This window comes from Parasteatoda tepidariorum, chromosome 11 (genome assembly GCF_982258835.1).
Source record: "Parasteatoda tepidariorum strain Cologne lab strain chromosome 11, Ptep-v5.0, whole genome shotgun sequence".
In the NCBI taxonomy this organism is placed as follows: Eukaryota; Metazoa; Arthropoda; class Arachnida; order Araneae; family Theridiidae; genus Parasteatoda; species Parasteatoda tepidariorum.
In genome coordinates this window covers 73,838,279-73,864,841 of record NC_141765.1, presented here as the reverse complement: position 1 = coordinate 73,864,841, position 26,563 = coordinate 73,838,279, and the positions used below count along the sequence as shown (strand labels likewise).

Sequence of the window (26,563 nt, the reverse complement as noted above, 5' to 3'; positions counted from 1 at the left end):
AAAAAAAAAAACTGAAGTTCTGCAAAACAAATCACCCAACTGAGTTTAGTGAAAATACCAAATATAAATTGGAGCAAGACTTCCAACTATTAATAACTTTTAATCGGGACATTAGCTTCAGTCTCAGAAATTAAATTCATTTATTCGTCTTTGAAATTTATAATTTATTTTATTTTCTCTTTAAAGTATGTTTTCTTTTATATTTTGCATTGTCTATCCTTTGAATCAATTTTTGTAATATTTTTTTCCTTTGCATTTACATCAGCATTTCTTATATCTTAAAAAAAAAAAGAAAAGAAAAACTTTTTAAATATTTCATTATTTTTTATTATCTCTAAACTTATTTATCACTGATATATATGTTTCATAATAAATAATTGAAGTTTAAGATTTGGGGAAGAAAGATTTTGTCTTATCTGAAATATGTTTCTTTTTTAAATTAAGTGCAATCATAGTTTCTTTTTTTCTTCAATGAGTTTTTTTACAAAGCCGTGTTTTACGATTTTTTTATATTTAAGTGTTTTAGTTTGAAAAGATTTAAATTTTTTAGTGATAAGCAAAAAGAACTTTATTTTGAATATATTTCTTTAGAACTCTGATCTTTTAATTGTGAGAAAACTTGTTCTTTTCAGTATCTTTTCCTATCTATGTAGCTAGAACGAACCCAGTTTATAGAACCGTTTTGTAATAAATCAAATTTTTGAAATGAAACGGAAAACAAACAAAAAATTAAAATCCCCTGTCTGCAACTGGTGAACAAATGAATAATTAATTATTTTATAATTTTTGTTATGTTCTGCTGACATTCCCGGCCCTTCCTAACACAGGCCATAGTGCTAGTAGTAACAGAGGTTGAGGGAGAAACAAACATTTTATTTCCCCCTTTTGAATTTGAAACGTTTCTCAGTCGGAAGAGGAGAAGGAATTTTCTCTGTCATAGTTTTGCGCACACTAAATTTATGTTGTGCTGACAATGTCATAAATATTTTTGACATCACGGAATATGTGCAAGTTTCGCCCTTCCTATGACTGCCGTAATCATTAATTTTCTTTTTAGCCATTAATTTTCTTTACTGAAGGTTGAAAGTCACTGAAGAATACGCATTTTGTAGGCTGTGGTTGGTTACATTTGATCATTTTCATTGTAACTAGTGAATAAAATAGTTATTCCTCCTGATAGCACTTGGAATTAGGTGATCTAGCTTGTGAAGAGGGGGCAGCATGTATTTCAACATATTACACTGCTTTCTTCGAATTCTTTAGCTCATCTCCCTTATTAATTCCGCAGAATTCCATTTTTATATATATATGTATGTATATATATATTTATTATCTTACCATTACATGGGAGATGATCCTTGTTAATTGTTCCTTGCCTGATGTCAGATAACAGAGATGATGCAGGAAATTAATTGGATAAATTACATAATTTGTTTTGTTATGTTATGTTTATTGTTTTGTTGTTGTTAAATATGTTATGTTTGTCGCGGAATATTTCATCTGGGCCACTGCACTGACCTATGTACTACCATTACTGTTTGCATTGTTTACTTCCAAATTTTAAAGCTTTGTTATGCTGATTTATCTTTTTAATCTTTTTGGCCATTTAATATGAAATTTTTCTCAGTAAATGTTTTCAATAATTTATTCTTCTCACTTCAATTTTAATCATGGATAAATCCTTTTCTGTTTTTCTGCCAAATTGTAGCAGCTGGACCTATTGCAGATATAAATATCACTCCTGAATTTCTGTCTCCTTGCCAGATAATTGAATAGCTGTAGCATAGAAATCAAAACATTGTTTCTTAGCTTCCACTTTACCCACATTCTATCTTCGGTTATATTAAGTTCCTTCGATAAACGTGCAAAACTTGAAGCACTAGAGTTGCCTGAAACCATGTAATTTTATTTGTTAACTATAATAATCCTTGTAGCAATAATTAGACACTAAGTATGCTAAAACACAAGCATCTTTATTGACGACGATAGACAAACAACTTCAATTCACAGACTGGGAGTTAACTTTCTAAGTGTTGCTAAAACACAATAAGGAATAATGATGTTCAAGTTGTCGCATGACAGCACTCATGTATTCAATGTTTATTTGTTATCCCTTATTTCAATAGTCAAGCTTTTACTATGTTGATAAAATTGAAAATCTTATATTTTAAAGTTTTATATTGTTAGCTGGGAGTATTTTAACCTTTTAAACATATATACTTTTTATAGTGCTATGGCATATGTTGACCCTCTGCATTTCAATATGACTCGACTTTTTGTACAACTAGTAAGAGACTCATTAAATGAGTATACATATGCTGCAGATTTAGCTGGAATCCAATATTTTCTTAGATGCTCTAAAGCTGGAATATTTGTAAGTCTCATTTTTTGCTTTTACTTGTATTTTATGTGACCTAACTTATGATTTTTTAACTAGTGAAGTTAGTATAAGCATTTATACATAGCTTTCATTTATCTGTTTTTTCCAATGGACTAATAATATTGCTACAATAGTTCCTCTTAGTTTAACAAAAATATGTTCTGAATTTTGCAAAAAATCCAGAACAAACCAAAAAGTTTCTGAAAAAAAAAATCCCTTTTAAAAATTTTTTTCTGCAGTTTATTTCTTGCTGTTTTTTTAAAAATATTACTACTGAACAATCATGTAATCAGTGTAAAGCTTTTCTTTTTTTAAATATTTTAAAACTTGCAATTTTATTTATTCATAACTTTATATTTTTAGTAGTCAAATAATATGTCACCACTATTTAAAATGAATTATATATCTATTATTGTTCAAAATTATGAACCCAAACATTTTATATTAAGTCCAATTAATGATTACATAAATTATAAATATTACAGTAAATAGTGTAATATAATTTTTCTATTTTATTGACTATTAAATTCCTAGAATTTCTTGTGTCTGATTTGCAAGAAATTTGTATTATTTCTTGGTAAATTTTAATGAATCTTTCCTTTAGTAGTAGCTATGTTTCCCTAAAACTTGTTATATATGTTTTTTTTCCCTTAGTATAATTTTATCTATTTTCTTTTGTAGCTAAATATCAAGGGATATACTGATAAACAGCATATTCTTCTTCAAAAAGTTATGGATAAATTGACGGATTTGAATTTTGATCAAAAGCGTTTTGATATTTTGAAAGAAAGGGCAAGTTTCACTTAATATATTAATAATTAATATATGAATTATTATTATATAAATAGCTCAGTTTTTTGCTGAAAATTGTTTTGTTTTGAATGATATTCATCTATTATTGAGTTGCGCTTGTAATGTCAGGTTTATAAAAAAAATATGAGAGTATCTTTGTGATGTATGATTTTTTTTATTTTTTTTATTTTTTATTTTTTTATTTTTTATTTTAGTAAATGTTTTTAAATCTTTTATTCCTGCTTGGGATCTTTATTGTTACAGGCAAGCTTGAGCAACAAAATTCAATTGTATTTCATTTCAAATAATTACTGTTAAATTCTATGTTATATGCTATTTAAAGTCTGCATTGAAATTTTCAAAGTTGTTATTAGAATCTTGGTTTTGCAATTCAACTAATTCAACAAGGATGAAAGGTGTTGTTTCTGGACCTTCCACTTTATTAAATATTACTAAAACTGGCTTACTGGATGTTAGAAGCTAGCCTCAAACACCACTCATATTTCATATTTTTTCAGTCTTCTCAGTTCCCTGCAGTTTATCAAATTCCGGTGTATTTAATACGTTATTATGCCATGCAAATTTCGAATTTTAACTATCACTTTTTTAAAGTGTTAAGTTCATGACAATTTGGTCATGATTTCCCGTTTTTTGATGATAGTTTCATGCAAATTGTTTACTATCTTTTCAGCCCCTTTGAGTTTTCAAATTGCAATATTTTTTATACAGTGTGATTAAGACATGCAAATTTTGAATTTGAGTAATTATTTATTGATGCCTCCTATTCAAGATTATTCAATCACTATCAGATTTTTGGCAGTTGATTAACACATGACTTTTCAAATTGTGATATTTTAAATGTCTTGTTATACCCTCGAATTTCAAATTTGAGTTATCACTTCTTGAGGCGTTTAATTTGTGAAGCTTCGTAATTTCACATCTTTTGATTATTGTTGTTTCACAAGTCATTTACTATTTTTGTAGACTTTTTCATATGATTTTTTAAATTCTGATATATTTTTAATACAATGCTATTATGATGTGAGAATTTCAAATTTGAGTTATGATTTTCTGACACGTTCCATTCATGATGATTCCATCACTACTTCACATCGTTGAATGATAGGTTTTTGGCTGTTATTTAATTTTTCTTCCCTTTTACATGGTTCTTCAAACTCCGATTTTTAAATATCTTATTATGACATATGAATTTTGAATTTGAGTTGTTACTTTTTGATGTGTTTGGTTCTGGATGATTCAGTTGTATGTATTTTTTTAAATCGTTTTTCTGGCCATATCCACTTATTTTTTTCTAATTCTGATATTCTTTATACAAATTTTTACAACAAGCGTGTCTGCCACCCCCCTTTTAGTATAGCCGTGACTACATCACATGAAAATTACATGCATAATTTTCTTAAATTGTCATATTAGAAATGTTTGTTACTTTCTCACGGAAATTCTACTGTTTCTAAATTTCTTATAAAGTTAACTTGTATACGGGGTAACTATTAACTTGTAAAAATTCATTTATAAAAAAAAGTCATATATCTGTCTTTTTGAGAATCATGTATTGTGAGGGTGCGCAGCATTTTTGAACAGTGCTTAAAGGTGCTTTTTTCATTGGGTGTTTTTAAAAAATGCTTAATTCTCCCTTTTCCAAATTGAGATATTATTTCTTTACCATGTTGGTTTTCGCCACGAATCATGCCAACCAATTTAAAGATGTTCAAATTTTTCTATTCAACGTTTTCACTATTCATACAACCCTAATCTATTTTGGCATGAAAACGGTTCATAGCGTATGAAAACATGCTTGATGAAATTCTTGCAGATCCACATGTGTTTATTCTGAGCTGGATTCGGTAGGAAAGGATTCTTGCAATCTCATTTGCAAGTCTACTGTATTTAAAATATTATCAATTTCAGGCTTCATTTTTAGCCGTCTGAAATTGAGCCGAAAAATCTCTCGAATTTTCGCTGTTTGCGGAGACTAACTAATCATTGTTAAATCTTTTTCCATAATAGAGATAGAAAGTTTTCTTTTTAATTTCATCGTTGGTGAAGTGCCATCGTCTTTGTCTCAGGCTAATGGCCTTCTCGAGATATTCTATTTATAGATCAGTACCATTATGTTTGAACTTGATTTGAGGATCATTCACTAAATCTGTCTTTTCATGTAGGTCCCCAGAGCAGTCAAGAATCCCAAAGCTTCATCACCTCAAAATTTCCATCACCCTTTTAATCATTAAATTTAAGATATAATTGAAAATTTTAAGCATAATATTTTTATCTTAGGGACCGTACACCAATTGCATAAAATTTTTGTAAACATATAATTACTTTTTTTACTCATTACTTTTTATTAGTTATTATTTTTAAAATTTTCAGTGCTCTTAAGTGGTTTTATGAGATAGCTCAATAATATTTAGAGGCAAGAGTTTAAAAAAGTATGAAGAGGGATGCTTTCAATATTTTAAATGGAGCAAAAAATATTATGATTAGTTATGTAGAAAAATTCAGATTTGTCATTCCAAAAAACTTCAATTCATCTGTTAATGATTTTATTTAAAACAATTGAAATAAAAAATTAAATTACCTCAAATTTGTTTGATATTAGTGTAGGGACCATATAATGATTTACTTTTGACAAAAATGTTTAGCTTCAATACTCATTATATTTACATCGTATTTCAAAATTATTTAATTTTTTTAACCATTTCATTAAAGTAACAAATAATAATAAATATTGTTAGAGGTCATTTACTAATTAAAATTTGTAATATGAATTTATTTGAGCTTTCATAGTTTGCTTAATTCTTTACATATTTTTATTAATTCAGTATTATCAATTCAGTATTATCAATAATATTAATTTTGTTAATGTTTTGTTGAACATCCTTTTTATAAATAACTTTTATTTAAATCTAAAAAATACACCTCGAGAATATTTTCAAATGATAATTAAATTAGTTATAATTATTTTGAATTAAAAAAAAATTTACATATTAAATAAAGTAGTTATTAATTTAAAAATGGAATGAGTTACTAAATATTGAATATATTTAAAATCGTGTATAAATTGTTTCGAAGGTGGCTAATGTAAAAGAATTCTTTGAAAGAAACTAGTTATTTTATCATGATCATGTAAAGTCTTTAGAAATTATTTTGCATTTTGTTAATGCATTTATGAAGAACTTTCAACAATAGGAAGGAAAAGAAATTTTTATGAGTGCTCATATGCTAATTACAGGGTTGGGATTTTGACGTCAAAAAGCTATCGAAAATTGTCTATAACTGTCAAAAACCTGGGACGAGTTTCTGTATTAATATTGGGGACATTTTATTAGATATTAAATCATGCACGTACTTTCATTATATACTACTATAATTAAAATTTATGTCATGTATCATTTATAAAACATATAGCCAAAATCATTAAAATTATCAATTGATTTTTCTAAAAACATACCACTCTTAACATATTAAAAACAATAACTATGAGTTGTTAATTATTATCAAATCAAATATGAATTTAATTATTTTATGTTACAATTTAGGCAGATTCTTTTGATTAAGTTGAACTGAAGAGGTCACCGATAATTGAATGATCTCAACTTATAATTTGTTTTATATATTCTTAATGTTTGTCATTATTACATATATATGCAGGTAAGCAGAATGTGTCTAATCATGCAAACAAAGTTTTATGGGTAAATTCAGGCAGCTATAGAAAAAGTTTTGGTCTAAATAAGTTCCTACAAAATTTTTTATTGCTAAAAAATGTGTTACTTTGCAAAATTTTTCTTTGTTTCAAAAAATTAATTATCAATTTGTGAATTTGGTAGTTTGAGTTCTTAAAATTTATAAGTGAGACCTTTAATTTAATAAATTATTACTATTTCAGTATATTTTCATTTCTAATAATTTTTAATTATCGCTAATTTATTCAAGAATTGTGTAAAATCGAGCAAATTTATTTTCTTGTATAAACTTTAATTTCCGAAAAAATATTAAGAAAAAGTTATTGTACTTAAAGAAAAAGAAAGAAAAGCATTAATATTTTTGGGGAAATTTAAATAAATAAATAAAAACTTTGTTTTCAGGAAATATTAGAAACTGAGAATTTTCTGCACTACTGCTTCTATGTTCATGAATATTTTCAATAAATTGTGACTATAATATATTCCCTGATAAATAAACTAATTATAATTTACAAAAAATATGAATGTTTGTTTAAATGAGTGAATAATTTTTTAAATCAATCAATTCAAGGGTTTAATTAATTTACTATCAATATTTTGTACAGTTATTAGAACAAATTTCCTAATTACATGTTATTTTATTTTGTTATATAAGTTTTAGTATGTCAACATTCTAGTCTATACGCCTGTGCATCAATCGAATGAACAGTTTCAAATTCTGCTCATATTCATACAAAACTGAAAAATGAACTTGGAGTAAAGAGGGCTTCAAAATTATTTTTTTTGTAATTGCTTGCTTCGAGGAAAAGAGTACTTAAAATGAAAGTAAATTAAAACTGATTTTACGTATAAAGAATAAGATGATTGAAGATAAATTTTGTTTGTATTTTAATTTTCAATAATTTTCATTTAATTATTTAATATTTTCTACACCAAAATTTGGGTTTTTGTCAGTAGTATTCAAAACAAAAAGAGTTATATGTTGTAATAAGTACGTAATTGATGAAGCTTTTATAATTCTACATGTATGTTAATTAAAAATACTTCATATTTATAATGGCTAATAATTTTCCCTACACCAAAATTTTGTGTTTTCAACAATTGTCAAAAAGTTGTTTTTGTCATGATGGTAAAAATCCGATAATTGTCAAAAACTTGCCAACCCTGCCTAATTAGGATATTTTTCAAGCGCTTAAAAATATTTTTTGAGTGCTTGAAAAGTGCTTGAAAGATGCTTAATTTTTGCTAAAATTATGCTACATGCCCTAATTGTACATAACTAAACAATAAATATAGTGATTTTTCTATTGCCTACATTTGAAAGACTGAGTGAGAAACAGTCAAACAACATATAATGTTTTTTAGTTTAAAAATTAATCCATTGTATTAGTTGACCTTCAATTTTTTACATAAAAATATCAGGTTTTTATGTATTAGTGTATAATTCAGTCCTTATAATCATACTTGTTGAAAATGAAAGTTTCATTTTTAAATAGAAAAAAAGTACTAAATTCAAAACTTCTTTATTTATATGATCTGAATTTGAGTTTTCTTCAAAGCATGTTGACAATTTATTTGTTATTTTTCATAATTTTATTTAAAACATGTTGAATAAAATATCCATGTAACGTAATTCTTTAAATTGCAATTCTCCATACACTGCATTAACCAGAAAATGTCAATGACAAACCAAAATAGATAAATTTGCTGGATTCACTTAAGTGCTAATTTTTGTGTTTTTAAATATTTGTATTTAAAAACTTTTTTAAAGCATTCTTATCGATCCATTCCATATATATATATATATATATATATATATATATATATATATATATATATATATATATATATATATATGTTTCAATGTTTAGTAGATAGGTTTCATGAATTTTAAAATGATCTATATAACTTAGAATTCTATAAAATGCAAAGTTTCATCTTTCAAGGTTTGTGTTATAGAAGTCTTTTACTGTATATCAGGGTGCGTAGCGTTTTAAAAAAGTGCTTAAAGGTGCTTATTTTTTATTTGCATTTTTTAAAAGCCCTTAAAGGTGCTTTTTTATTTGGTGTTTGTAAAAAGTGCTTAATTTTTTTATCTTTTAAGAAGAGATTTTTTCTTTGCTGTATCGATTGTCATTCTAAATTTAAAGAAATTCATGATTTTTATAATTTTCTCTGCAATATTTATCAGAAACTAGTTATTTTATCATGATTATGTAAAGGTTTTGAAAATGTTTTTGAATTTTATTGATTTTCTTAAGAACTTTAAAAGGATAGAAAAAATTGTTTTTGTTACTGCACGGATCCTAGTTATGATATTTTTTTTTGGAAAGTCATTAAAAATATTTTTTCAGTGCTTAAAAAGTACTTAAAAGTTTTTTTTTTTTTTTTTTTTTTTGATGAAAAATCTGGCTATATTCCCTGTATATGTAAGTTAATAATATTAGTGTATCATAAAAACTGATAATTTATTTTTTATTTAGTTAAGAAGAGAGCTTAAAAATTTTGATGCGCAGCAACCTCACCAACATGCAATGTTTTATACTTCACTCATTATTTCTGAGAAAATATGGAGCAATGAGGAACTTCTCAATTGCTTAGATGGTATGTGAAATTTAAGGATGCACAAAATATTTGCATCCTCAAATGCTTCTATTTTTTCCTGTTTGCTGAATTTCAAACTGTTTATCAAAACCCAATAATAATTATGACTGGCCAAACTTTCTTTTTTTGACTTATTGAAAAATTCATGGATGCTTTAAAATGTTCTTGTTGTACATTTTTTAACCTTTCATTTTTAGATATTACTATTGACAAAGTAAAGTTGATGGTTCCTGGTCTGTTAGGAAGAGTTCATATTGAAGCTTTACTTTATGGCAATATTTCAAAGCAGGTAAGAGGAAATGTATCCCTCTGCTTTTAATTATTAAAATAATAAAAAAACTTTGCCCCAAATATATATGTAATTTATATGTATAATATATATTTTTATATGTATAATATATGCTTTAAGGAATTATTAAAATTGTCGATAATTTAGAAAACAAAAATACAAATACACAATAAGTTTTTTTTAATCAGAATATTAGAAAAATTTAACTCAAAACTTTTGGTGACAGAAATATTTAGAAGAGAATTGTTCTAAATATTTTGTAACATCTTAGTAGCTTTGATTTGCTCCATAGCCATCCATCCTGAATGAAATAAATATATTTTTAGTAGTTAAAATGTGAAATTTATTTTAGCTATGGAACATTTGATGAACCAACCATCTGCACCGTTGTATTAATGATTTATTTAAGCTTTTTATGCGATATTCATCATAACTTGGTTGGTTGTTGGATTATGATCTAAGATCATTTTGTTGATTTATAAAGTTCTAATCAAATCGGTTTCTTTTCAGCTGTTCATTTAATGTTTTTAAAATTTTTTATTCTTTAAATTTTATTTTACTCTTTCACTAAGTCCCAAAAGGCCAACTTCTCTAGTAAACCCCTTAATTATTAATCATTTCCAAACCCTGATCTTTAATTATCCCTGTTCATTTTGTGCGGTATTGAGACTTTTTGAAGTATTTTTTGAGGCATTTTAATTATCTTGTTTCTCACTATCCAGCTTATCAAACCAACACGTTATTATTTAGAAATGGGTACAAACGTTGCTAAGGAACTAGTGACATCTTTACGGTAGGACAATCATTGTAAATTTTCAGTTTCATATCACACATGTAATTATAGTGTTCAATTTCGTTATGCTTATCATTTTTAGTCTGTTTTTTATTATTATTTTGTATGATTTACATGTAATGTGTCTCAGGATTTGTAATTATCATTTTTGTTAAGTTAGTAAAATATAAAACTGTTAAGATTAATTGTCTGTTAATAACATTCAAGAAAATTTAATTATTTACCTTAAATGTAGTATATAATTTAAATAGCGCTAATGTTTGATTTAATTTTTTTTCTTAAAGATTAGGGTTTAAATGTAATTTATATTAAAGAAGCTTTTGGATTAATTTGATAGCCAATCTATATTAAACATAATCTTAGTCATTCTTTTATTACATTATATAATTTTCAAATTTTTACTCTTTCATGTTATTAATTCACTTTAGATATTTTATAATTTTAAATTATTTAATGTAATTAACCCTTCTGTCATGGATTTTAGCAAACATTTAATTTTATATTATTCTGCATATTGCACCATGTTTTTGTTTTGGAATGCTGATTCTTTGGGAAGACTGATAATTTTTTTTAGTAAAATGCTTTTCACTATTTATTTTAAATTTTATTTAAATTATTTTGTGAAGTAATAATGTTTCAAATATCCATGTGGCAAGAATACCATGTGGAATGGCGATTTTCAAAGAGGTAATGTCATACACAGAAATTCTCCAGTTGATGTCATGGAGCTGAATGATCATTGGTCATAAGGATGACATCACTGTTGATGGATAAATATATAGAGAGAAATTTTTTTGAGAGGTGGTTGGAACTTTTTGAAAAATTCTTTTGAGGAATTTTCTTTTTCAAGAAGAAAGAAAATGGCTATAAAAGGGTGCCTCAGTTACCCTTGGGCTCATCACCACTGGGACACCACTCAAGAAAGGAAGAGGCTCTCCTCAAAAACTCTAGGCATCATGAGTTTACAAGATTATCATCATTACAGTTCTACCGCAGAATCCAATGTTCGTGAAAACAGATTTCCGTAGGTCTTCGGGCATCCAGGTTGTTTAGCTGAATGTCCGGAAAAATAAGGATGACGCCAATATTGCAGAGATCGGAACTGCTGAAGTCTCTTGCGGTGGTTGTGGAGATGACTATGCCAAATTTGTATGGGTCAGGGTACCAAGAAATGATAGAAGTTAGGGATCCCAGTCATGAAGATCACTCGAATGAGATATTGAGAGAATTCATCAATAGTATCAAACTATTAGTTGTACCCAAGATAGAAGATAAAGACATCTAAATCACCATTCTAGTGAAGCATGGCTATATATCGAAGCTTCTTAAATAGATAACGAAACTAGTAGATGATACAAATAAACTGAGTCATGAAGTACATAAAAATAGAAAAGCCAGGGCAGGTAACAACTGAAGTCGTGTCAGGAATGTTAGGAGGAATGCAAAAAACTACAAACTGCCTTTTCCTACAATCATAAATGGAAAAGGAAAATATTGTGAGGGAAAAAGAAATTCATGTGAAAAACATCTTTAATTCCCTAGAAATTGAAAACTGAGACATAGAAAACAATGATTATATCATAGTAGAGCAAGAAAAACAAATCATCAATAAATCTAAGTGAACGAGAAAAGCTTCATCTAAAAAGGGGCAAGAAAATGCGAGTAAAAGTTCCACCACTAGAGATGAACAACTGACTAAAGGAAATAAAATCAAAGATACCTATAATGAAATTCATATCAGTGAGAATGAGTTTTCTGTGCCCAAAAAGTTTGCAAAGAACCCAACAATACATTAAAGATGAAAACTTTGATTATAAAATGTTAAAAAAATAATGAATCAAATAAATGTCACTGAATTCGATTTTAAAAATAGTAATAACGGAATGATAGTGAAACCCAGAACTGACAATGCAAGTCAGGCCATTTTATATTATGTACAAAATAACAGAATTCCTTTTTACACTTATCTGTTTTCTTAAGATAGGCACACAAGACTCATAAGTAAGCGAATTCCGAAGACTTATCAGCCTGAGGATATACTTGGGCTTTTAGCTACTGAAGGATTTTCTGTTGTGAACTGAACTGAAGGATTTTCTGTTCAAAGAGATACAGGGGCAAAATATCAAAACTTAGCATGTACCTAATCTTATTTAAATGAAAAGGAAATTTTAAAAGAAATATGCAGCCTGACTATGTTGAATAGTATGTATGTCAAGGTCAAATTAACTGTAAGAACAAGCCAGGCTTGCCTCAATGTGATAGGTGCCAAGAATTCTATTTAGTCACTGTATGTGAACTACCACCAACATTCGTTAAGTGTGAAAATTCCATTTGGCTTCCGCATGTACTAAAACTAAGAAAGAAAGGCCACACTGCTGTAATTGTGGCCTGAAACACACTGCAAATTGCCAAGGATGTGCTAAATTCTCCACCGCCTCAAATTCTAAGCTAGGAAATTAAATGATTCAGCAAAGAATTTTTCCAAATAAAAGCTATGTAGTATATCCCATATAAACAACCTGATATTTTATACTTTTTTTTTATTATGAAGAACAACACTCCAATAGGAAGCACTGGAATCTCTTTTTCAAATATCCTATTGCAAAATAATACCAGCCTCTAAATACACTTGAAGACATTGAAAATGCACTAAACATTGACGTAGCAAATACAAGCTGCAAAAGTCAAGGTTAATAAATATAATTATATACACTCTCTCAGAAGCTAAGAGAAGTAATTTGTTATAAAAATTACATTAGAAAAAATTGCAAAAGGATTAAAACCCAACCCTTTCAAAAAAAAAAAAAAATTGAGTTTTTGAGGTAGAAATGAAGTAAATTTGCTGAGGTTGAAATGAGATTTATTTGCTGAGGTTGTTATATGAGTTAATTTTACCTCATATTTACCTGAAGTGTTTTATTTTTATACCCATTGGGAGTTGTTAATTTTCTACCTTAGGTTAAAATAAAGTTAATTTTAATCTAAGTTAGTCTAATTAATTTTAATTTAAGTTAATTTTCTACCTTAGGTTGAAAATTAACAACTAAGTAATTTTTTACCTTAATATTTATGGTTGGTTTAATGTACTTACATTAAAGATGGCAAAATTAGTTTTTATATATTGAATTTTGAAGATTTTACTTTGAATTTTAAGTGAAGGAATTGCATAGCTAGTAGCATGCAATAATGTGTGTGGATTTTAAAATTTTGTAAGATTTACACACAATCAAAACCAAAAATGACACACTGGTTTTCATATGCAGGCCGTTAATTGGAGATTTCTGCATGGGATCATACTTGAAATCAATTATATTATTTCCAAAAATGCTTTAAATTAGAGGTGTATTGTTCTCTTTTATTTAATGTGCTAAGTAACTTTGGCATTAAGTTATATTATAATATGTTTATTGGATAGTAATCTAGTAAAAGGACAATTGTTTCTAAATTTAAAAACATTTTTAGAAAGCTATTGATTTAATGAGCATTGTTGAAAATGGATTGCAATTGAAAATGGGATCTAAATATGTAATGCCTGGGGAGTTACTTAGAGATCGTGAAATACAACTACTTGACGGTAAGTAATCATTTATTTATAAAAAATGTTTTATGTGTAAATGTAAACTAATGTTTTTAAACTATAATTCTTAAATTAATTTCTATCAACTAAAACTAATGTTTCCTCTTTTTTAGCACTTTTTATTATTTTTATTTGCTTAATGTATTCTTTTACTGTTCAATATTTTTTGTTAGTTAGTGAAAATAGTGCTATATTTTCCTGACTGTTTATTGTACTTTTATTTACTAGATTCCAGCAAAAATTTGCATTAAAACTTGGTAAGGTTTAAAAGAAAAATACAGTATTCTTATACTAACTTTTTTTTCTTACTCTTGTTGAAAATAAACACTGAAATGTTTTATTTTTTTTAATATAACAGTGTATTTTATTTATTTTCCAATTTCTCAATTGATGTTTCCCGAATTGCGACTACCTCCTATATTTTGGGGTAGCCGCAATCCAAATCCATAAAAAAAGGCATGTTTATTCTAAGAAAGTATGTTTTTGTGTCTGATTTTGTACATTAAAATATCTGCCATAGAGTAGCGTGAAAGAAATTTTTTCAGGGGGAGGGCACTAGACTTTTTTTATAAGGAGATAGTTTTATATCTATAATTATCTATGTATATATATATATGAAATACCGGCATATAATTAGATGATTGTTAGGAAACACGAGTTTCAAATTAATGTACCCGACTTTCACCTGATCATTTCGTAACATATCTGTGTTAAATACGTATCATTTTTCAATCTTTTTTTGCTGGTTTCTACGATTTTTTTAATAGGATGTTATAAGACACCCAAGTTTTGAATTTGATTACTGGTTTTTTGACATGCTTGGTTCACGAATATTCAATTGTTAATCCACATAATTTTCCGACTATTTTCTCGGCAGTTATTTTTCATTTTTACAGTATATATATATATAAAATATAGAGAATAATATTTTTTCATTATCTGCAATAATCTGCTAATTTTTAATATAGTTAGACATTTTTGTAATCTTATTTTCTAAATTGGTGCTAAATTTTCAAAAATTGTTAGATAATGAAGTGAAATTGTTTAGAACACATTCGAATGAAATGTGTAAAAAAATTAAAGTTAACTTATCTTAAATTAAACAGTAAAAAAAATATTTTGCGTGAAAAAGATTTTATTGGTTAATAATTATAGAAATATTTAAAAAAAATCTCTCAAATGTTACGTAAGCATTTATACTTCGAACAAATCAGAATATAAACTATGAGTTTAAAATGTATGAAAATGGTTTGCTGTTATGAAAAAAAAAACTATTTCGATATCAAAAATTTGTGAGAGTCGCCTCAGTTTTGTTTTGTTAACTTGAAATCATGAAGATGTTTGCTGAAAATTGTAAAAGGATTTCCATGAAATAAAAAAAATTATGGTTAGTTAGAGAATTATAAACTTAAAGTAAAAAAAAAAAAAAAAAAACATGCAGGTTACTCTCCAGGCTGCGGGAATTAAACTACAGGGTTTAAATTTGATTTTCTAGATAGAAAGTCCATTTTTGATTAGGAACTTGATGCAAGTTTTTTTAAAAATTGTTTTAAGTGCTTTTATTGTGATTTTATCTGTTTTACATTACATTTAGTTTTCCTGCCAAAGAACTTCAAGGGGTAAAAAATTTTAGTTACAAAGATATATAAAAAGTGTTCAAATAGTTGGATACAATAAAAAATGAATTCAGTTATTTAGTTCAATAATTATCAACTGTCAAATTAGAAAGTGTAGAAACGCACACAATCGGAATACAGATTTGAAATTTGATGTGTTGAAAGGTTAATTTTCGACTATGAATTAAATGAAAATTTTTTGAAATTCAAATTTGCTTGAATGTTGTTGCAATTTTAAATACTCTTTTGCCAAAATATACATAAATAATGACTATTTACGCATTGTGGAAAAAAAACCCAACTTATTTATGTTTCTTGAGATCTACATTTCATCAACTCAAATTTGACTTTAAATAAAAACCATTTCCAATTTAAACTGTATTGTAATGTAGGTTATTGTTATATATATTTAACAATCAAAATTACATAACACTTATTTCTTCTTGTTGTGTCACACGTTCTATACTCTTAAGTTAAAAGTTTTTTTTTTTTCAAGTATAGTTGAATATTTTTCAAAGCCAAGTAATCAATCATTTTTTTGCATTTAATGTATAAACAATGTGTTCATTAACAAATGATCTCTTTTTTTTAAAAAAAAAAGTCAGCTTTTAAAAAAAACAAAAAACAGATGATCGAAAGGCAACAATGGGGGCTTCATTCTAGTAAATTAGAATACTAAAAAACTTTTAACATTATTTAAAAGTGTTGATGAAGAATCATTAAAACTAAGCTAAACATCTCCTAACTACAAGCAGAACTTCTGTTTTATTGAACTCCTTGAGTTCAAATTGTAACAAATTTAAAAAATATGTCTATAACAGGTTTTTTAAATAGCGTTTACGTAAAAATAACTGTCATAAAATTATTTCATTAAATTAAATATAAACTGTCGAAAATATTTGTTTTTTTTAAAGGCTTTTATACTTTTAAATTAAACAATTGCTGTTGGGGTTTTTAAGGTTCTAAAATAATAATAAAAAAATTCTGCAGTTTTGAAAAATTATTGGGAGGGGCACATGTTTGGGGGTTCCCTGTGCCTCCCAACGTGACATTTGCGTCTTCTGCGCTAATAAATTAGCAAATTTGATGTCACCCGCTTGTACTATTAAGATTAAATCCTTGTTTGTGAAAATCTTAGATCAAAATTTATTCAAGATGAATTTTTTTTTTTTGTCGCACTAAAATTGAATTCATTGGAATAAAAGTATTAATATTGTATAAAATGAAAGGAAAAAATTTTTGTCAGCTTTTTTCTGCGTTTATTTATTATTTGTACCATGTCCATGTCTTTCTGTGCACATATCGTAAATTTTTTTGTATTTTGCGTACTCAAGAAATTTCACACTCATCTACCCCGAATCCTGATCCTGCCACAAAATTCTAACCTTATAATATATTATAGGGTTGTAATATTTATAATAAATAATAGAATGAATATTTATAACCTTATAATAGAATAAATATTTATAACCTTTTTTGCACTTATGATATAGTCTTATGATGCACTTTATAACTTTTGTCTTTGTTTAAACTGTATATTATATTAAGCATTGACTTTATTCCTGGCACAATTTTCTATTGTAAGTATGTTTAAAAAAAATATATTTTCAAAAAAATATTCTTAAAAATATATTTTTAATATATGTTCTGTTTTTTGTCTAATTATCTTAAACTAATTAACCAATTTTTATTGAGAAATTATTATCTTGTAATTTTTTTAGGAGTTCACTTAGTATATGAAGTAAAAAATGAAGTTCACAATAGCTCGGCGGTTGAAACATACTATCAGTGTGGTGTTCAAGAAACAAGAAACAATATGCTTTTGGAACTATTAGTTTCCGTTGTTGCTGAGCCATGTTACAATTTTCTACGCACTCAAGAGCAGTTAGGTATACCTACAGCTTCTAATTTTCTAAGTTTACCCATCAAATTTATCATCATTGCTTTTAACCTTTTTCTTCTCTTTTAAGGCTATATCGTATGCAGTGGCACAAGGCGTTCTAATGGAGCACAAGGGCTAAGAATTCTAGTTCAATCTGAAAAGTCACCATCTTTTATCGATGGAAAAATAGAGTCTTTTATTCAGTATTTTGAAGTAAATATTTGTTTTTTTATGTTTTTTTTATGGTACTTAAAAAAGTGAGTTAGATTTCTCTTGGAGACTGAGATTTATAGTGTAGTCATGAAATAACCTTGTTTTACTGTTATTCTCTTTCAGTGTTAGTTTTACTCAGTGTCAATACTAAAAGGCTTTAACATAACTGGATATTTCTTTATCCATACTTGCAATTTCCAAATTTGCACTATGTTATTCAACTAAAAAATGCAATTACAAATTCTGATTTTAATGTGCGAAAATCTGATTATGTAATTACAGTATATGGACCAGTATTACCAGATACTTTGAATTAAAAAATTTTCAAATTTGTAAAGAAATACTAAACAGATTGTTAAAAACATGTTATTTTTACCTTGCCTCTAAATGAATTATTACCTATGAAGATTTAAGTTATTAGTATAATGTTAAATGCATACATATTTTTGAACACCATATATCATAAGAATAAGAGCTGGTCCGCAATTTTAACTAATAATATCGTTTAATATTTTCAATATGTCCTCGCTAATTTATAAACCTTACCTATATTAATGTATATGTTGTATATGCATATGTTTGCACAGGTATAAACAGAGCACAAAATTAAAATAGAGCCACCTTAATAATTTTTGATCTAGTGATCAAATTATTGCGCACTTAAATGCAATGATAATGATTCAATGGGATAATTTTAACGTTCTAATTAGTTACCTCAATTGATACCTTAACTTGCAACCTCAGATACAAAAATCTACTTTTTTAATGAACATAATTTTGTTAGACCATTAAAATATGGGATAAAGAAGGTGTATAAACCTGAAGAATTTGGTCTGAATAGTTTAGTTAGAAGAGCAATCTAAAAGTTAAGGGTTTACATAATATTAATTTTACTTTTTACATATTTTGCCTTATTTACTGACAGAACAATTAAAAGTGAATGGAAAACTTTTTGCTTACAACTATAAAATTTGTTTTACCAAAGCTTATTTTAATACATAATTTTAACCATATTCTTGATAACAAAATTTGAAATTTAAGTGAAATTTTGCTAATACTAGTTTCTGTGTAATAAAAATAGGTCATTATTTTAAATTTTTAATTTCAAGAACTATTTGACAGGCTCTTGGGGTGCGTAGCATTTTTAAAAAGCACTTAAAGATGCTTATTTTCGTTTTTCAAAAGCTTTTAAAGGTGCTATTTTCATTTGGAGTTTTGAAAAGTGCTTAATTTTTCCCTTTTCCAAAATGAGAATTTTTTATCTTTACGATGCCGATTTTCGCTGCAAATTATGCAAAAAGTGTGGCTTTCTCGCTGTTCTATTCATTGTTTTTACAATTCATTTTGCAGTATCGTCGGTTCATAGCATATGAAACAGGGATGAAAGATTTCCTTGAAAAAGCGAAAATTCGCTGTTTTCTCCCAATTTTTAAAGTTTCCGACCATGTTCCAAGAACTTAAATTTTTGATGAGTCCTATTAAAGAAACCCAAGCCGCTCGAAAGATAGTCGGACTCGGAACAAACTTTTCCCCCCTGCAGTAGCCTCGTGAGAACATGATATTCAGAAGAAAATGGGTGGAGCTTTGGCAGGTACGCCGTTTCCTTGATAACCATGACTTCCTCTATAGAGCAGAAAGGAGTTGTAAGCAGTTTCATTTCGACCGCTGATATTTGATTTCTTTTGTTTGGCTGAGCCAGAATGCCTTACCACTCAAAATGTTTCTCCCCATTATGAAAAAAAAAAATGTAAAAGAATTATATTTTGCTTAAATAATCTTTGGATAAAAGAGTTTTCTAATTGTGTACAAAATAATTTGATTCACTTAAGTAAGTACCACTGTATGTGATTTTTTCCGCAAATATAAAGACCATTGATTCATGGACTTCTCCTATGACAAGATTTTTGTTGAGTTCAGAATATCTAAAATTTAAATTTCAAAATCTTCACAAAATTCCATTAACGAGATACTTATTCCTCCCTTACCAGCAATCCCTTTTTCCTTTGCCAGAATTCTCATTTACATATCGTGGTAAGTTTTTTCCCCAGATGTGTATGTGCATATCACTGTTTACTGCTTCTTTTTTAATAGAATTTACAGAGTAATTATTGGAACTTTTAATAGAATTAAAAGTTCCAATAATTTCAGCTTTTCAAAAATAAAGAGCAAAATATTAAAATTTGAAATAAATGCGATTAAGATTTTATTAGAAATGACTATTTAACTTAAGTAATTTATAAATCTAATCTAAATAGAACCAGGTAAACTTTGTTGCACATAACTATTAAAACAATGTAAAATGGTTCGAATAAAATTACATAAAACAGACATGATTTAGTTTTATAATGAAGCACTGTCCTCAGTATTAAAGCACAAATGGAAAAGTGGTGAGAAATACAGAGATTTGAAACTAACAATACATTAACAACAGAAAAAAAAATTGTTCAGCTGGGTGAAGAAAACAAGCTAGCTACCAACTTTTAGGAGATGACAGAAAAATGTGTGTGTGGTGGGGTGAAGGGATTGTAAAAGTTAAAAGAATATTTATTTTTCTACATTTGGAAAAAAATTGGATGCCGTAAAGATCAATTTTCCCAATTATTGATTCATTAACAAACTTTTAAATATAGAATGATTTCAGAAATCTAGTTCAATCTGTAACGAACAATGTTGAATGGTTTCAGTTGTAGATAGTTCAAACTTATGATTGAAGTTCCAATGATGGTTGAGTGATGAAAGAGGATTTAGTTTCTTGGTTTTAAAGTCATGATTATTTTAACTATGCCTTGTTATAATTCATAATAGAATATTGTAATTGCTTGTCTTATTTTTAATTGCTGTTACGTTTGATTTGATTGTTATTGATTCATTTCAGAAATATCTTCTAGAGCTAACTGAAGAGGAATATAAAAACCATATGGATTCCCTGTCTTTATTACGTTTAGAAAAACCAAAAAAGTTAAGCATTCAAAACACAAAGTATTGGATGGAAATATCAACGAAGCAGTATCATTTTGAGAGAGGTAATAATTAGTTTTGCAGACTACTCTGGATTCTCTAAAATATCTCCAGTAAAATAAATAAAATTACATGTTCCAGTCGAATTTGTATTTTATTTGGAAAATGAACAACTAGTCAAATTTTCTTTGTGAGGTAGCTAAGTAACTAAATTTTCTTTTTGTGAGGTAGGTAAGTAGCTAAATTTTCTTTTAGTGAGGTAACCAATCTTAAGACCAAAATGTAAATATTTTCCTCATAATGCTAATTCATCATTGCTTTGAATATAAAGAAACACTGGTTCTGAAATATGCAAAGAGGTTTTCCTTTTCTCAAACATGCACAGAGCAGAGCTTGTTAAAAGTGGTTGAGCCTCTTTCCTTGCTTTGGCGATCACCTTAGTTATGAGGCTAACATAAACATTCAAACCCAAACAGTTAAGAGGCCTTGTCCCATTCATGTTCTGAATTTTAATTTTTCTAATTAAAATTAACAAAAATCACTATTTATAAAACGCAAGTGCAAGCAGAGGTTTGTTTTATTTACAAGTTTTTTAATCGATCATAATTATCCCTTTGCTTTGGACCATGCTGGTCCTTTATTCTTCAAAATGATTCTAGACTATAAAATTGCAGCAAAATATGGCTCTGTAAAAATTAAAACAAATGGAATTGAGAGTTTCTTGAAATCTACCAATGAAAAATTTGTGATAATGTTAAAAACAACCAAGTTTACAGTCGCTACTGATAGGAGTAATAAAAGAGACATTTAAAAAATATTTCCTATTGATATATTTGGATTCTACGATTGAAAGAGCAGTGACTATAATGCTGTCACTTCCAAAGTTTACTGAGGAAGTCACAGTTGAAAACATCTTCAAGTTTCTGAATTCTGAAATTATGGAATTCCATAGGAAAACTGCATTTCATTCTGCTGTGTTAAGTATATAGATGAAAATACTCCTAAAATGTTCTTCAGTGGTTGTACATACCATTTGATTCATTTGTCTGTATAACACTGAGCTAGGGAGCTTAATTTTCCTTTTGAAGACTTTCTAATTGATATTTATTATTAGTTGAAGAAAAGTTCAAAAGGGTTAAATTCTTTAAAGCTTTGTCAACAACATTGTGAAGTAAAGCTTCATGAAATTGTAAATTGTCATAAAATTATTAAAGTATTGAGTAATAAGGTGGTTATCAATGGAAAAAGTAATAAATAGCGTCCTACAGCAGTGGGAAGATTTGTACATGTTTTTTGTGCAAAAGAAATTTATGAATATGAAGCTTTGATGAAAATTAGGAAAAATTTTGAGAATCCTTTAACACAATTGTATTTGCTCTTTTTTGCAAGCATTCTCAACATTTCGTTAGACTGAATTTGTGCAAAATTAAATTGATCAACTCAAAGGTATGATACTATTAATCTTGTTCTTTTTATATTAATTTCAGTCAGTTATAATTTGCTTGCAATTTAATAATATTAATTACAATTAAAATCATCTTGCAAACCTTTGTTCTTTGTCTTATTTTCGTGAGTAAATTTTTTAATAGTAAATTTTTTAATGTTTCTTTAAATGCAAGAAATATTTAAATATATGCATTCAATTTTAAAACTATCAATAACTTAAAGAATGGAGTATTGTTTCATGTTATGGTTTGTTTATCAGTGTCGATCATGATTACTGCTCCAGATGGGTATTTCTAAAAAGTGACATGTCTGGTTTCAATTTTTAAGACTTTTTAAATCTTAGAATGTTTATATTTTTCACTAACTATTTATTTTCCTTAGATCCACTAGAAGTTGCTGTTCTTGCTACAATTACCAAAGATGAATTGATTTTATTTTTCAAGGTATATAGTTTTCCTTCTTTTGTTGCCTGATATGATAAAATTGATTTGAATTATTGATTTGTTTAACTAGTTTCAACCCTTTTTTTGCCACCTAATTCTGACAAAATTTGTTTGAAAATCTCTGTATTTATTAGAAGTTTTTATTTTATAAAATATTTAAATGTTTCTTTTTTAAAAAAAAGCTTTTTCTCCAGATGAAAAGTATTCTAATTAAACCACGATTAAACAAGTCAGGCCAAGAGCTTATGCATATGAATCTTATTTGTCATGTAATAAATTTGTCTTTTGATTTGCATGGTAATAACAATTTTTGTTCAGGATTAAATAGGAAAAGTATATGTTTATAATCAGCAAGAGCATGATTTTAGAATTAATATTGAATTTGTAATTCAATAAGAGCTGAACTAAGCTTTTTTGAACGTAGAGTCTAATACAACACTGAATTATTTATCCTGTATCCAAAAAAGCCAAAAAAAGAACGAAAAGAAAGAAAATTGGGAAATATTTTGTTTGGTTTTCCTACCATTCTGAACTAGAATGATTGATTCAAGATACGAAAATTCCAGTCATCCTTGAAGCTAATTACAGGAAAAGGTGTAGAGGGCTTTGATTTATGAGGAGGAAATATCTTATACATGCTTAACAGGGAACAAACTGTGGAAGAGTTTTAAAAAAATACATGGCTTAACTTTTTTATGTAATAAAGTAAAAAATGTGAAGTGGAAATATGAATTTTTAATTAAAATTCTAAAAGTGCTGAAATAGGCTATTTAATAATTTAGTAAGAATATAGTTAATGGCACAGTATAAAACCTTTTATCCTGTTTCCAGAAAACCAGGAAAAACTTAGCTCGCTTTCCCTGTCATTTTAATTAGAATGACTGAGTCATCCTCAAACTTGAGTAGATGGAAAGTTGTGGGATTCTTTTTCTCCCTGTTCAATCAAATATAAAGGAGCGGCAAACTTTAGAATGAAATGAACCTAAAATCTCAATTGAAAAACTTTCTGTGAGCAAATTACTGACCCAAGTAACTAGTTCCAAACCTTTTGTCACCACCTAAATCTGACAAAATTTGTTTGAACATCACTGAAAATAAGTTTTTATTTAAAGTGTTTTTTATTTTTGTTAAAAAAAATTGCTGAACTTCGGATTAAACATACTCTAATTAAACCATCATTTAACAAGAGACGCCGAGAGCTTATGCGTAAAATCACTTGATGAAACTTAAAAGTGGTAGTATGCATATTGGTGCTAAATGTTGTAAAACATCACTCTCAGCCTGGTAGAAAAATTAATGCTGTCTGTTCAATTCTTGATGACTGCCATTGGAATGACTTAATCGCGGGTAGAATAGGGCTGCGCAAAACAAGAAAAATTCTTCTCAAACCAGTCTCTGCCATATTGATTGCGGGATAGAATAGAGATATTTTGACCCTTTATTTTATGTATTTATTTTTCAACAGCGTGCAAAAAAAGTAGAACAAAATGCAAAAAATCGCTGATTTTAGAAGTCTTGTTTATGGAATCGTGGACATTTTAAGTAAAAATAGGAGTAAAGTTACTGCTTGCCTGAACTAATTAAAATTTCCATATATAATTTTGTTTGAATTTACATTTCAAATTTTTAAATCCAAATGATATTGAAAAAAAGTATAAGGACATTGTTTTTTCTTCCATAATTATTGAAAGATTTGCATATTTAGAAACAGAAAATGACAACCCCAGGTTAAAGGAGTGGTTTGTGAAAGAAATTTTGTACTCATCAAACTTTCTTTGTGACTTTTCAATGATGCCCAAAGAAACTCATCTTTCTGACTCTGAATGATGGAAAATTTATGTTTTTTTAAAATGCGGATTAAATGTTTGAGATATTTAAAAAAAGAAGCGATCTGAAATGGTAGTTTATAATTCTCCAAAACTCCTAGTATGAATGGCATAAGAAAACGAACTGGGAGATCCAAAATTTGCACTCGTTGACAAACAAATAATGATAGTAAGAATGATTTTTGACAGCATAGCTGCCAACTGTTCAGAATTTTTCGGATTTGTTCCTAATTTTTAAATCCAATCTGAAAATCTGATATTTTTATAAAAAATCTGAATTTTCACAAAATTTTTGATTTTAAGCCAATCCTTTTTTTCTGATCGGCACAAGCACGCATCCTGTGATTATTGTGCTAAAGTAATTTTTAGTAGCTTTTTATTGGAAAATACTATTCCAATAGCTGTTGCTGATTATTTCACAAAATTATTATTTTTTGAAAATTTTTCTTTGTAGTATTTAAACCAGAGTTGGCAAGGTTTAGGACAGAATGGATTAATCCACGGTTTAAACCGTCCTGTCGAAAACTGTCTTAAACTGTCCAAAACCCTTTTACTCAAATTATGTCACAATTTTATCTGAACAATATTTAAAAGGTAAAATAAACATGAAACTAATAGCATATTGATAATTAAATCTACTAGAGAATATTTGTTTTTAAAAGTGTAATGTTTTATTAATATTGTTTGACTCTTCAATTTAAACATTAAACAAAGGAAGATTAATCAGTAATCAAGTTCAATTGGTCCTCTCATTCAATAGTACATAACTGAAGTTTGACCTTGCTATGCAGGTTAAGCTAATAGGGACTAAGTGCTTGGTTAGTCATAAACAGGTTTATTTTTCTATAGTACTAGTCAAGAATACTTTTATTTCATTCATGTTCGATTCTTTTAGCATAGTGGTGATACATCACCAGTGTCAGTAACTGAAACTGATGTTATGCCCTTCAAAACTGTTAATACATTAAAATAGATGTCTTTTTTATCTTCCTGTGATGCAGAAATTATAACATTCTCTTAAAAAAATATTGCGAAAAGTAAAAGGTTAATTTTTAAACAAATTTAGCATTTTGTTTAAAAAATTATTATGATTTTTTAATATTGCTTTATCTATCCTTATGCGAAAACATTATTTATCAGTATTAAAAGCATATTTATATTTAAAGGATAAGGTATTCAATTTTTTTGTTCAATGAATTATGGAGCTTCAAAAATTATAAACCTTTTCCTATTATATTATATTATTTTCCTTTAATAAGTTAAAGTAAATTGTATAAAAAATATCAAATATTTATTGATACATGTAATTATTATGTGTACGATGGTTACACCTATAGAATTTTTATCTTTTTCCAAAGTTCAAGGTTTTGGACACTTTAAGACAGTTTTATCCAGTTTAGAACAGTTTAAGACAGTAAAACCCACGTGTCCTGTCCAAAACCAGTTTAGGACATCCAAAACCGCAAAAATATTTGTTTATGATGTAGATTATTATTTACCTGTGTTTTATAATTTGGAGATAAATAATTATATATTAAAAGGTAATGTATGTTTTTAATCTATTATACCGGTATTCCTAATTATAAAATATTAATATCATAAGTTTCCCACAAAAGATAGTGTTTATAATTTTGTTTTACTAATTTACATATTTAAATATATGTCTATTAATGTTATGATTTAATAGTTAAATTTTTGTCTTACTCCTGTAATTAGTGCATATAATTTTGTCGCATATAGTGTTCCTAATTTTTGATTCCTAAGGTTGGCAGCTATGTGACAGAAAAAGAAACTGCAAATGAAGTTTGATAAAATTTGAATTTACCATGTTCATCAAGGACTGTTCAAAATGTTTTAAATAAACATCCTCTTCTTTTTTGTGGAAAATTAGTATCACGTCCAATCATCATAAGAAAAGAAGAGTTGACTGTGCCAAAAAATTCATTTCTCTCAGTCAAAAATGAACTGATGTAATTTTTCTGACAAATAGAAGTTCAACCTTGATAGACTTGATGGTATTTGTTACTTTTGGTATGGTTT

At 27.3% G+C, this 26,563-nt stretch overlaps 1 protein-coding gene across 6 annotated transcripts in view; it reads left to right on the top strand.

The window, feature by feature from the left end:
• The window catches only part of Ide (Insulin degrading metalloproteinase), an 80,804-nt gene that overhangs the window by 50,748 nt on the left and 3,493 nt on the right, over positions 1 to 26,563 (top strand). For all 6 annotated transcript variants that reach the window (XM_071187736.2, XM_016048083.5, XM_071187737.2 and 3 more), the window contains exons 18-26: positions 2,230 to 2,374; positions 3,062 to 3,172; positions 9,360 to 9,480; positions 9,678 to 9,769; positions 14,025 to 14,136; positions 17,477 to 17,644; positions 17,726 to 17,850; positions 20,726 to 20,873; positions 22,636 to 22,697. In XM_071187736.2, coding sequence (XP_071043837.2) covers positions 2,230 to 2,374; positions 3,062 to 3,172; positions 9,360 to 9,480; positions 9,678 to 9,769; positions 14,025 to 14,136; positions 17,477 to 17,644; positions 17,726 to 17,850; positions 20,726 to 20,873; positions 22,636 to 22,697 — 1,084 coding nt within the window. The remainder of the gene's footprint in view (positions 1 to 2,229; positions 2,375 to 3,061; positions 3,173 to 9,359; positions 9,481 to 9,677; positions 9,770 to 14,024; positions 14,137 to 17,476; positions 17,645 to 17,725; positions 17,851 to 20,725; positions 20,874 to 22,635; positions 22,698 to 26,563) is intronic.